Raw genomic sequence first — 13749 nt, 5'->3', positions numbered from 1 at the left:
ACTGGGAGTAATGGCCCAAAGTAAAATAAGTAACCTCTGAGCTCCTTCCTAGCCTTGAGATTCTACACTCTCCTTGTATTGGGAGCTCCCCAAGCTAATAAAGTCACAGGTCCCATCCCTCTCCCTTTCCAAAACACTTCCTGTTTCTGCGTTTATCTGACTCCAGCTGATTTGGTGCAACCACCCAAAAGCCTTAGTGCACTTTTAAGTTTTAAAAGTTTAAGACTGGAGGCAGCTAGGTGGTACAGTGGATAAAGCCGGCCCTGGATTCAGGAGGACCTGAGTTCAAATGTGACCTCAGACACTTGACACTTACTAGCTTCTGTGACCCTGGGCAAGTCACTTAACCCTCATTGCCCCGCAAAAAAAAAAAAAAAAAAGCTTAAGACTGAAACAAAGACTTCTGAACATTTTTCTGGGATTCTCCCTCTTCAGCCTCTCAATCCCCTCTTTAAACCAGGGTTGGCCTTCAGCTACTGGTAAATAGAATAATACTAGATCACCTTTATCTAATGCCTTAAGGGTTACAAAGCAGTTTCCTTAAACAATCCCATGAGGTATAAAGGAGAAGTATTATCTTCCCATTTTGTGGATGAGGAAAGTGGGGCTCATCAAAATAACTTTTCCCTGATCTCATACCTGAAAGGGAGATTTGTAACCGGGTCTTCTATATACATAGATCTCTTTGTATTATGCCACATTGATTTTCTTTTCTTTTCTTTTCTTTTCTTTTCTTTTCTTTTCTTTTCTTTTCTTTTCTTTTCTTTTCTTTTCTTTCTTCCTTTCTTCCTTCCTTCCTTTCTTTCTTTCTTTCTTTCTTTCTTTCTTTCTTTCTTTCTTTCTTTCTTTCTTTCTTTCTTTCTTTCTTTTTCGGGGCAATGAGGGTTAAGTGACTTGCCCAGGGTCACACAGCTAGTGTCAAGTGTCTGAGGCTGGATTTGAACTCAGGTCCTCCTGAATCCAAGACCAGTGCTTTATCCACTGTGCCACCTAGGTGCCCCCCACACATACACACACACACTGATTTTCTAAAATCTTTTTTTGTGCCCCTGGTGGTAGAAACAGTTATTTCTAGAGCCACCCCGCCCCACCCCCAGGCCAAGGCCACCTTCCTAGACTGTCTCCACCATTTCTCTGCAGGCTTTTGTGCTTGCAGTATCCCCCAGTCCAAGTCATGTTCCATACCCCTGCCTGAATTCTTTCCCTTATTCATGGATTTGGTCACACTGCTCTGTCTTCCACTTAAAGATCTTCAATGGGTTTTTGTTGCTTACAGAGCAAAAGTCAAATTTCTTTGTCTTAAACTCAAGGCCCTTCCCAATGTGACAGCACCTTTCTTCTCCTCCCATTTGTTACTACCTTTCCAACCATATTTTAAACTATTCTTTTCTATGCCCCCAGCCAAACTATAGTATATCTCTCTCTGCTCCCAAACACATCCTTTATACTCTCTCATCTCTGTGCCTTTGCTTACACTGTTCCCTATACCTTTTCAGTTGTGGAATTTTGGCCCATTCTTCAAAACCAAACTTAAAAGCCCCCTCCCCCAAGAATACATTGATTCCCCAGTCAGTAAAGACCTCTTCCCTTGGACTTCATATAGCATTCTACTTCACTTTTCTCTCATATATTAAAACTAATAAAAATAGCATTTATCCAACACTTTATAATTTGCAAATATTATCACATTTGATCCTCGCAACAATTCTGGGAAGTAGGTACCATTATTATCCTCATTTTACAGATGAGGAAACTGAGGCAGGGAGAGACTTGTCCAAGGTCACACAGCTAGTAAGTGTCAGAGGTCAGATTTGAACTCAAGTCTTCCTGACTCCAAGTCCAGGATGCTATTCACTGAACCACCTACCTAGCCGCACCACATACATATCAGGAATCAGAAGACCCAAGCTCCAATTCTAGTTTTGCTGTTTAATTTACTATGTAACCTTGAGGGAAACCATTCCTCTCTCTTAGAGCTGTTAAATGAAGAAACCATTAGAAGGTTTCAAAAGTCCTGTCTGATACCCTAAAATTTTATAATTCTAGGACTCCTGACATTCTAGAATTCTGTAATTCAACCTCTGCATAGGCCTGTTTGACATAACACTGACCCTGAGGAAACAGCCTTCGATTTCTTTAAATGTTTATTTTTTAGGGGGCAATGAGGGTTAAGTGACTTGCCCAGGGTCACACAGCTATTAAGTGTCAAGTGTGTGAGGTCAGATTTGAACTCAGGTCCTTCTGAATCCAGTTCTGGTGCTTTATCCACTGCACCACCTAGTTGCCCCCAGCCTTCAATTTCAAAGAGAGGGATTGTGTGACATCTAGGAAATTTGTAAACAATCGGGAAAACTCAAAAATGTCCATACCAGGCCAATTTGACCCAGAAGGGAAATAACTTAAAGACACAGCCAGATGGACTGAATCATTCAGTGTTTGAAGAGGTGGGCTTATTAAAACAGAGGATCTTAGAGCCCAGAAGGATAAAGAGACTCAGCCAGCCTCACAGGAATCAATGATGAAGCTAGCAATACAGGACTCCTGTGTCTCTTTGGATCTAGGTCTGTGATGCTATGATTCTCACTTCACTGTGTCCACTAACCCAAAGATTCTTAGCTCTTTTGTGGGTTGGGGTTTAAAGGAAGGAGAAGCCAAGTTCTGAGCCCCAGAATCCTCTGGAACTATGACCTGGCTCCCTGGGGGTGGAATTGCTAATCATGTTTGGGATTTTGAAAAACATTGACCCAACTTTACATTGAAAATGCTCTAATTTCTGGAAAATATACAAACCATGTGGACGGACTCATACAAGAAGGGTACAAGAATGCATGCATATATCCATGTGCTGGTCACTCTCTGAGTTCCCATCTTTGTTTGACACATGTAATTTCTCCTTAAAGGTCAGCTCTTTCCATAACAAATAACCCAATGCCCTGGTGACCCTCTGGTTTCAGAGGCTGTGCAGTTTTAAACTGCATGTGACAAGGATGAACAGGAATCCCTGATCTCTTGAACCTCCAATTAATTTGCAAACATGGCAAGGGAAATACCCAGTAAAATGGAGTGGGAAGGAGTTCCCTGTTCGTTCCTATTATATAAAGAAAGGGAAATGGAGTCTCTTATAAAGGCAGCAAACTTGAGTTGGTCAAGTATAGCAGAACACAGGGGTTGGTAGAATTCCTTTGGAGTTGGGGACTAGCCTCATGGATATTCATCAGTCACTCCAACCATCATCTGTGTGTGTGTGACTTCTCTACCATTAGGAAAGAGGCAGATCTAATCAGCCTGTATAATTTAAGGAGAGTATACTGCCTTTGAAATCATCTCACTCAGAGGCAGATGAGCTGACTACCAACTGAAGAATTCCCCAACTTGCTCCAATCCTGGAGTAATTGTTAGGCCTGTAAGGAGTTCTTTGAATCTCCTTACTCACATATGAGAGTCAAGGTCACTGGTATACTTAAGACCCTTAGACACAAGATTTGATTCACTACATTGAGTTTATTGGAGATACAGAATGAAACAAAGACAAACATACAAGAAATTGAATTATTGGCTTCCTGGGAACTTTTGGGTACGGACACGGAAAGGAAATTAGATGGGGTGTGGATACCATAGAGTCAACTGAAAACAAAAATACAGCAATGTTTCTCATCTTCCCATTCCAGAGGCAGCAGCCACAATGACAGCATAGACAGGGTGACTGTTGGCACAACCAAGAATTATCACCTAAAGTTACTGGGAAACCCCCTGCTCCCAGATGGGGTTTCTCCTCCACCCTCCATAGTGTGTTTCTATAGTAATAAACCCGCCAGAGCCAAATAATCCAGCAGAAGACAGATGGACAGTTGGAGAAGAAGAATGTGAACCCATAGTATAGTGAGATAACTACTAAGAAATAACTGCCTGGGAAAAGCAACAGATTCAGAAGAGGGAGCCATCCACCCATCAGAGAAATTGATCTGATTAGGTATTATGATCAGGCCATCCAACAGCTACTGAGGTCTGGGTTAAACAAGGACATCAGGCAGTAGAAGAAGATGGAAAACCCTGGGAAAGTTCATTTGGAGGCATAAAATGTGCAAGTTCTCCTCCTCTGTGGTTGGAACTGTGGCTGGGCCCATGGAGAAGGGATGGGGCTGAGGAATGCATTGCTGTCCAAGAGCAGTAAGGGATGTGACCAGATTCCAGTGACATTTCTGGGGTGAAGTTCAGTTTCTGTTTTCTCCTGACTTCCTAACATCTCTTGACTCCACAACAGCTGGTGCCACAAGAGCGGATGCTACTGCCAGTGCCGACCCCACAGGGGGCACAGGCATTAGGTGCACTGACCACCACGCTGCCTCCGGAGGGGCCGCTGCTGCCGGTGTTGACAACACGGGCACCGGAGGTGCTGGTGCAGAGATCGCCACAGACGACGCCACCTCGGGAGCTGCTGACACCTAGGAAGAAGATAGGCAGGAGAAAGACAGGGTCAAACCTGGGCTATGACATGGTCTGCTTCATAGCATCCAGAAAGCAACAACCAGCCCAAGAGACGCTCCAGCAACCCCAATATGAGCAAAGGGGGAAAGCTGAAATTACTTACAGACATTCACAGCACCAACGCCTTCACACAACCTGTGTGGGAGAAGAAAAGGAAGAGAGGTCAGTCTAATACCAACAGAGTCCCTCAGTCCTCTCAATTAAGATGAAATAAAACTCAGTCATTCGGTATGTACTGAATCTTGAATCAGAAGACCTGTGTGTTAAATTCCAGAACTGCTACTTATAAATATTGGGATCCTAACTTCCACATTAGACTGGGAACTGGCTGAAGCAGGAACCAATACCTTCCTTCCTAATGCTCACAGAAAAGAGATGCCCAATATGGAGAGTTATACTACTGACTGACTTAAGTGGCTGCCTGGAGGACCCAAGAGGCACAGACTGTACTTGGTTTAAATTTTTCTGTCCCATCTCCTAGTTTGACCCAGCTAGAGGCACCAGAATCATCTAGTCTATTCCCCTGCCTGCCATGAGACTGCATTTCAACATCACTAAGAGAGTTATCATTTCCTTTTGTAAAGATCTATCTAGAAGGAGACACAACCTTTGAGAATCTCAACAGAAAGCTCTTCTTGGTGTCTAGCTGCATCCTTTGCTTCCATAATTGATACCAATTTTGGGAACTCCACAAGTCAAAGTGCATGTGGACAAGCCAATGAAAGCTAACCTTCAAAACCCTCAAGTATAAAAAGACAATTAAATTGATAAAAAGCTGGAGCTGGATTGCCCAGGAAAGTTGGGGTGATGGCAATGTGATTAAAGCCTTGGAGCACCTATAGGGACCAGGAGAATCAGGGATAAAAGGTAAAGTGCCTGGGGAGGAGGTCTAGGGAGGAATTGCAGGTTATTGGTACTGGGTGCAAAGGGTCAGGGTTCAAGAACTTGACTCTGCTACTGTGTTCAGGAAGCTATAGGCAAAGCCTTGAGCTGAGGACCCACACCCACAGCCAGTGAGTCCAATTGAGGACCCCCACTCAAATGCTTCTAAGGGGTGGGAAGAGTACTCATAGGACTAAGTTTAAATTACCTGTCCAGTGCAGGATGGGGGGGAAGTTTGTAAAGGAGAGTCGAGTGATTGTTTCCTCTGCCCTAGTTCGGGATGGGTAGGGACAGAGCAACCTGGGAGACTTGGCTGGATTAGGAAGAAGGAAGGACTCTCTCAGGCACCCACCTTTGCTCCTCGCCTTCCAACAGCCTCTTGTAGGTAGCAATCTCAATGTCCAGGCCCAGCTTGGAGTTCATGACCTCCTGGTATTCCTTCAGCAGACAAGCCATGTCCTGCTTGGCCTTCTGCAGAGCCTCCTCCAGCCCTGCCAGCTTGCAGCGGGCATCATTGAGGGCAGCCTCACCCTGCTGTTCAGACTGAGTCACAGCAGCCTCCAGCTTGGAATTCTGGGAGGGGGGAGAGGAGCCAAGAAGGAGAAGGTAAGTTAGCAAAGTATTCCGGACTGATGTTTCCCAAATGAGACCAGGCCAACCCTTTCCCTGCCTTTGTACATGATTCTTCCTTTACCCACATCACACACACATATACACACATGTGCCATGTAGACCACCTAGAAGGGGGCTTCTCTAAGGGTAAAGGTTCTATAGCACCCCCTCTACCTTCTATCCTTTCTGGTTCATTGGGAGTTCCCCCTGATATAGATACGGAATCCTTCCTGCTATGGTCTAACCCAGTTCTTTCCTATTCAAATGTGATCTGTGTCCATACCTGGCACTTGGCATTCTCCACCTCGGCGGTCAGCCTCTGGATCATGCGGTTCAGCTCATTGATCTCCTCCTTGGTCCTGCGCAGGCTTTCTCCATGGCGGATCACTGTGGCCTTCATCTCCTCACACTGTAAGGGGAAGAAGAGGAAGACAGGAAGCATGGATGAGAAAAAGGCAAGAATCATCAACATCTCTTCCATCCCCTTGCCTCAGTCATCTTTTCCTCCTTTTAACCTCACTGGGAAAGGAGCCCCCATAACTGCCCTGAAAATGAACATGCCCAGATAACAGACAAGTCCTTCCCAAAGCCTACCCATCAATCTTCCCACTGCACTTGTGTAGGGAGAAGAGGGAAAGAATTTCATGCCTGCTCACCTTGCTGCGGTACCAGGACTCAGCCTCGGCCCGGCTGCGGCTGGCGATGTCGTCGTACTGAGACTTGATCTCGGCAATGACGCAGTCCATGTTGAGGTCTCTGCTGTTGTCCATCTTCACCACAACTGAGGTGTCGGAGATGTGGGATTGCAGAACTCGGATCTCCTACACAGTCAGGGGAAGGGGGAAAGAAAGAGATTGTCAAAAGTTTGTTGAGAATGGGATTCTACCCCTGTATGGCCCCCTACTCTCAGAGCCCCCTCTTCAGACACACGGTCCCAGGAGAGCCAGGGAGTTTCCATTTCCACTTAGTCCTGTGAGCACTTTCTCAGACACTTCTGAGCAATTCCCATAGAGGATCTGGAGTCTTTAGCTAAGGGTTTTGCCTCTAGACTCCTGAGGCGGGAATGGGGCTGAATTCGTGAGTAAACTGAGTAGCCTCAGCCCTTTGCTCCCCACTCCAATGCCTACTGTCCTGGGGAAACTTTGCTTCATGGTTCAGAAGAGACTAAGTCAGGAGACCAGCTCCTGGCCCACCACAAATGGGCCATTCTCCATAGACCCCACAGTCCCTGGTAGCTTTCCCCTGCCCCTGGCCTTTCCTCTCCTCCACGAGTCCCCACTCAGGTTCTCACCTCCTCGTACAAGGCCCTCAGGAAGTTGATCTCCTCAACCAGAGCCTCAGCATTGGCCTCCAGGTCAGATTTGCGGAGGTAAGCCTGGTCAACATCCTAATGGGAAATGGAGAAGGAAGACATGAAAGCTTAGAGGTTATTGAATCCTTATTTTAAAGTGGAGGAAATGGAGGCTCAAAGAGATAGCGAGATGCAAAGGTAGGACATCAAACCAGGTCTCCTTGGCACATGTATTCCATTTCCAGTTTCAAATATGTGCTCCTCCCTACCCCTAAGATTTCCCATGGGCTATCTCCTAAGCTTGGGCAATATCCACAGATCTACTCCTCCTTTTCTTTCCAACCAAGCATTCACCTACTCCTTAACTCCCTTCCCAACTCCTAAGTCCTGATGTATATAAATTATGTCCTACTACTCCTACTCATATCCTTGCCTATGGATCTGATTGGGCAGAACCTTTTAGGTTCCACCTCCAAGGAACAAAGAAGAAACTCTTGGGACAGGAGGAGACACAAATGTATAGATGCTTCCTTCTCTCCGTGGCCTGGCAGAACCTCCTCCTCTTTCCAGCTGGTAGGTCCCCAAATGTGAAGCTAGAAGACTCCCACAGAGGTCAATTTGTACCTGTCCCTTCCTTGGAGTTGGATATCACTCCCTGATCACACATTACCTCCCAGCCTCTAATTGTGTTGCTCAGTAGCCTGGCTTCTTAAAAAAATGTATCAGACCCTCTTTGGAAATATCATCTTGCCCTCTTCTGAGGATAACAAGTATCGATACCTTGAAGAAAGCTTTGTGGGTATACATTTCAGGGAAGTCCCCCTTCTCTCTCTTTAGAGTCAAGCCCCATGCCCAATGTCACTCACCTTCTTCAAAGCAACAAATTCATTCTCAGCTGTGGCTCTCAGGGAGACCTCTTCTTCATACCTGAAATGCAATGAAGGAGAGGGTACCCAGATTAGTGGGAAGCAGATTGCAGTCTCTTGGCGAGGCATATAAACTGGGAGAAATCCCATGGATTAGGCCAGTATCCAAAAATGGAGATCTAATTCTTGGCTCTTCATACCAATGAAGGGGTCACTAGCAATGCAGAATTTCAACTAACTGACCATTTAAAAGCCATCCTCTGTTTGAACCCGGGACATGCTTTTGTCTCTCTGTGTGAACATTGGCCATAATCTAGAAATCCATAACACTTCAGAAAGGAGGAGCTAAAATGTTGTCCATCTTCCTCAGTTTATCCATGGCTTCATTTCTCTCTGTCTCCACTGTCATATTGGGGGAGGAACAGCATCAAATCATCAGCCTGTGTTGAGCTGCCTTCTCCCTCTGAGCTGGCTAAGCTGATTCATGCCCTTCCTGGAATACGGGTGTAGGTAATAAAGCAGTAACAGAAGACCTTTCTTTCTAGTGGCCAATTAATCTATAAGATTTTGGGGGGAGTGAGGATGTGCAGGAGATTGGGAACTGACTTGAGAAGTGATGTCAAGAGAGGAATTGAAAGCTTCAATAGGAATTTGAAAGCAAATCTAAGATGGAGGAACAATAAATACCCAGAGGGCTCTTCTTTCTTCCCTTCCTAACACCAAAATGGAGGGGTTTCTAACACCCTTCCTTCCCTCCTTACCTGGTGCATTCATATCCCATGCACCTGAATCTCCCATCTATTGAAAGTCTTTTGGTCCCTAATCTAGTTTCTACAACTTTTACTATTAGGAGACTCTTTAATGGATGCCTGTTTCCTTTCTTTTGCCAAACACTCACTTCTTCTTGTAGCCCTCTAGCACCTCCTGCACGTGATTGAGCTCAGAGGACAGACGGCCGCTGTCAGCCTCCACGCACTCCAGCTCCCGCTTCAGGGTCTCGATGTAGCCACTGAACAGGGGCTCCAGGTTGCTCTCGCAGCATTTCCGGTTCTGGTAGAATTGCCACTTGGTCTCCAGGAGCTTGTTCTGCTGCTCCAGGAATCGGACCTGCAGCCCAGGGAGGGAGGTGAATGGTCAGGGTAGTTCCTGCTTATCCCCATATCCCATGGAGAGTGCTTCAGAGGGAGCAATCCAGCCAGGAGCTCAATAGGGGGAAATGAGGAAATGTCTTCAGGGGGAAGGGGGAAGAAATGGAGGAAAGGGGAAAGAAGACAAGAGAAGGAAGAAGGCAACCAGAAACCAACAGTAAACTGGTCCTATAAATGTGTGTCAGGTCAACTGGTCCTATGTCCAGTTCAGAGGAAAACTACTAGAAAACCAAATCCCCAAATGTTTTCACCCAAAATGAAAGTCAAAGCTTTGGATTTTGTCATTCCAAGGAGAGCTGGTGGGAGTCATCATGCTTTTCTTTTTTTTTTTTTTTTTTTTTGGCAGGGCAATCAGGGTTAAGTGACTTGCCCAGGGTCACACAGCTAGTAAGTATCAAGTGTCTGAGGTCAGATTTGAATTCAGGTTTTCCTGAATCCAAGGCTGTTGCTTTATCCACTGCACCACCTAGCTACCCCTGACATCATGCTTTTCTAATGCAGAAAGCATGCAATGAGTTATTCAACATCTGGACTATCCACTGGAGGGAAGACTCAAGAACAGAAGGGGAGAATATAAAATCCAGAGCCAGAAGATTCCCTTGGGATCACCTAGTCCAACCTTCGCATTTTGTGGATGAGAACTATCTGGTTCCCTGAGTCCTAATGAGAAAACTGCTCGAGTCCAAGGCCCAGCTCTCTCATTCCAAAGGAAGAAGTCTCAGATGGGAGTCTCCAGTTCCCTTGTACTCATCCCACAAAGGACAGACTATAGACCACTGGGAGAAGCTTTGAGGAAGATGGGATTTCTAGGGATACCTGTGCTGATTGGGGTATCATGGAGCAATACAGAAGGGGAAGATAGCTATCAGTCCTTGTTCCCCTTTCGTCATGGCTCAGAAAGAGCCCCATCCTATACTAGACTCATCCCTCTGGTTGTCTGTGTTCTTCTCCCTTCCTGGACTGGGCATCTCATAGAATATAGAACACTGACCTTGTCGATGAAGGCGGCGAACTTGCTGTTGAGACACTTAATCTGCTCCTTCTCCTCATGCTTCACACACTGGGCGTTGGGGTCAATCTCCAAGTTGAGGGGGGTCAGGAGGCTCTCATTGACAGACACAGTGGTGATGCAGGGGGGGCTGGGCCCACACACTCCCCCAGAGCGGTAGCCAAAGCTCCGGCCGCAGGAGCCGGCCCGGTAGCCTCCGCAGTAGCTGCGGCTGCCAAAGCCAGTCAGTCCCCTGTAGCAGGACACTCCTCTGTAGGGAGCAGCGGTGACACAGCAGCGGCCAGGCCGGGGCCCACAGGCTGAGGCACAGCTGAAAGCCCTCACAGAACCTCCACAATAAGATCCACAAGTCATGTTGCTGCTTCTGGGCACGGTTGTCTAGTGAGAAGGAGAGGAATTGTCAACAAGATGTCAGGTCTGTGGTCCCGTGGTCCTTTTATACCTGTGAGAGCCAGGCTTGGCCCCCACCACTGGGTCAAGAGCAATTAACAGCCTTTATGGGCTTGGGACATTTTGCTGCTTCAGCTCCTCCCTTAATTTGCTTAATTGGGGGCCAGATGCAGCACAGATGTTTATGAACCTTCACCCCAAAATGCCCGCTTTTCATCTTCAAAGGCCCAACTCGCACCACCCCTCCCATTATGCAGGTGTGGAAACTGAGATTGGAGTGACTCAGGCCAGGGGACTGAGGCAGGGCCAGTAAGTGTGACTGAGGTTTTATCTTCCCTCCCTGCCTTCTCCTCCCTCCCTGGATCTAGATCTCCAAGCTCTGGACAGGGGTCCTCTTTCCTAGAAATGTTTTCTGTCCTAAGTTGGGGTGTGGAGGGGGGGAGAATCCCGAACCAGGCATTATTTGGGGGAACAGGAAAGGACATTGGACCTTTTTTCATGATTCTCTGAGACTGCTTCTTTAGCAACATATAGGGGTAGCATATATACAAATGCATGTGCACACTTCTTCCATGCCTATTCCCACATAAGATCACATACAACAATCACACAAAGTAGATTCATAAATTGCCTACATACACCTATGATTGTACTCATGCCCACACATATGCACAGGCACAATCATGGGATTTAAAACTGGCAGGGACCCTAGAAATCCTCCAAGCCCCTCATTTTAAAAAATTAACATTTTTATTTAAAGTTTTAACTTCCAAATTCTATTCCTCCCTGAGGCAGTAAGCAGTCAGATATAGGTGATACATATGCAATTATGTAAGACATTTCCATATTAGTCATTTTGTATAAGAAGACTTGAATAAAAGAAAAAAAATGAAAGAAAGAAAGTGAGAAATAGCATGCTTCAGTCTGTAGGTAAACAATATCAGTTCTTTCTTTGGAGGTAGATAGTATGCTTCATCATTAGTTCTTTGGGATTGTCTTAGATTGTATTGCTGAAAACAGCTAAGTTATTCACAGTCCTTCATCGAACAATATTGCTGTTAGTGTATACAACTTTCTCCTGGTTCTGCTCACTTCACTATATATCAGCTCATGTAAGTCTTTCCAGATTTTTCTGAGAGCACCCTGCTCCATCATTATAGCACTATTCCATTACAACCACAAAACGTAGCTTGTTTAGCCATTCCCCAATTGGTGGCAGGCCCCTCATTTTTTCAGATAAGGAAACTAAAGTCCAAAGAAGTAAGCTGACCTGCCCAAGGTCACTCAGATACTAAAACACAGAAATAGTGACTGAACCAAGGTCTTCTGGTGTCAAGTTCAGTGTTTTATCTATTCCACAAATGCTTCCTGCTCCCCAAGTTTTCTGATAAGGCTCCACACACACACACACAAATGTAAAATTAGACTCTGTTCAAGAGTCCTAGCAGTGGAGATTTCTCTACAGACTGGATGGAGAGTTCTGTCCTAGCCATCAACTTTTCAGCACCTTCTGATACCCTAGAGACCCATAGCTTCCTTCTCCTCCAAGAGTCAATGACCCCTCCAAACCACCTCACAGCTCTAACTGCACTGTCCTACAGTGGGGGGGCGGGTGGAGAGAAGGGGAATGAAGTGCCCCAGCTGGAAGACAACCAAACAAAAGAACCACATTCTTTAATCTGATCCTTCCCCATCCCCAACCTGCCCCCTTTCAGCGATGAGGCTGCAAAGCTGCCCTTTGTTATTTCAAAGCCCTACAAAGAATTGAAGTGGTGTGGATTCTAGGATCACAGATTTAGGGCCTGAAGCTATCAGATTCTCTGTCCCGTGCCTAACAGTATAGTGGAAAGAGCATCAGGACTCTTCTGAGCCTCAGTTTCCTTATCTGTAAAATGAAGAGGTTGAATTAGATGAAGGAAGTACAGAAGTCAGTCAACTGGAAATGGTTCTTGACAGCTGATTGTTAAATTTTCATTGTGAGCATTTACACCTCAGAAATTAACAAAGGTTTTAAATGAGTGATTTATGGTTTTGTTGATTATCCAGCCTTTAAAAAGTGATGGAGAAAATGTTAATAATGCTGATTTAAGCTTTTGGAGAGTTGGCTATTAAGTATTTTACTAGCACCCCCTGGATTAGATGATCTTTAAATTTCTCTCTAACGCAAAATCCTATAATCTATGAACTAGCCTCTCTGCTTCTTCTTTGAACTCTCTTACTACCCTTTGTTTTCCATAAGTAACTAAAATGGCTGTTATTCCTAGATATAAAATGTTCCCAAACACCCTGCATTTCTAAATCCTCCTCTAGACACTCTAACCCCTTCTGCAGAAAGCCTTCCCTAGAGATATTTATTCCTAACGATAATCAACCCATCAACAAGCATTTGCTAAACTGCCAGGAACTCTGGGGTTACATATACAACAGCAAGATAGTACCTGCCTTCAAGAAGTTTAAATTCTACTGGGAAGATACAGGGCAGGGAGAGAGGGAGAGAGGGAAAGAGATGGGGAGAGAGATGGAGCAAAAGAGAGAGAATAAACATAAAGTGATGGGAGGGACAGCAGTGACCAACTGGGGGAACCAAGGAAAAGGCTCTTGAAAAAGCTAACACTTGAGCTGAAGCTCAAATGGAAGTAGAGATTCCAACAGGGAAATCATTTCAAGTATGAGAACAGCCTAGTCACAGATGTGGGAGATGGGATGTCATTCATGGGAAATAGCCAAGAGACAATTTTGGCTTGATTGTAAGGTATGATATGTAATATCATAATATGATATTATATATATATATATATAATATGATAAGGTATTGATATGTAAGCATCCTGGAAAATAGACCAGAGCTAGACTGTGAAAAACCTTAAATGACAAAATATTTTATATTTTATCCTAATGGCATTAGGGAGTCACTGAAGCTTCTTGAGCAGGAAAGTTATGTCACACCTATGCTATAGGAAAATTCACTTTGCTATTTGTATGGAGGATAGATGATAGAGAACAGAGACTGGACGTGGGGAAACCAATTAGGAGGTCATTGTAATAATTTAGTCTAGAGATGTTGAG

The 13749-nt window shown here is 45.2% G+C and overlaps 1 protein-coding gene across 2 annotated transcripts; it reads right to left on the bottom strand.

Annotated features, from left to right (window-relative positions):
* Positions 1–3493: 3493 nt before the first annotated feature.
* LOC122728465 (keratin, type II cuticular Hb6) lies at positions 3494–10647 on the bottom strand. Of its 2 annotated transcripts, XM_043967119.1 has the most exons (10): positions 10276–10647; positions 9035–9243; positions 8133–8197; positions 7683–7684; positions 7271–7366; positions 6636–6800; positions 6263–6388; positions 5720–5940; positions 4589–4620; positions 3494–4442 (listed from the first exon to the last, which is right to left on the bottom strand). In XM_043967119.1, the coding sequence occupies exons 1-10, from the start codon at positions 10645–10647 to the stop codon at positions 4237–4239; spliced, it is 1494 nt and encodes a 497-aa protein (XP_043823054.1). In that variant the 3' UTR covers positions 3494–4236. The 2 variants fall into 2 exon arrangements, with proteins under 2 accessions (XP_043823054.1, XP_043823053.1); XM_043967118.1 differs by lacking the exon at positions 7683–7684 and having other exon boundaries at positions 8137–8197.
* Positions 10648–13749: the final 3102 nt, after the last annotated feature.

This window comes from Dromiciops gliroides, chromosome 5 (assembly GCF_019393635.1).
Source record: "Dromiciops gliroides isolate mDroGli1 chromosome 5, mDroGli1.pri, whole genome shotgun sequence".
NCBI classification, from domain to species: domain Eukaryota; kingdom Metazoa; phylum Chordata; class Mammalia; order Microbiotheria; family Microbiotheriidae; genus Dromiciops; species Dromiciops gliroides.
Note: the sequence above shows the minus strand (reverse complement) of the source record. Positions and strands in the feature narration are given on the sequence as shown.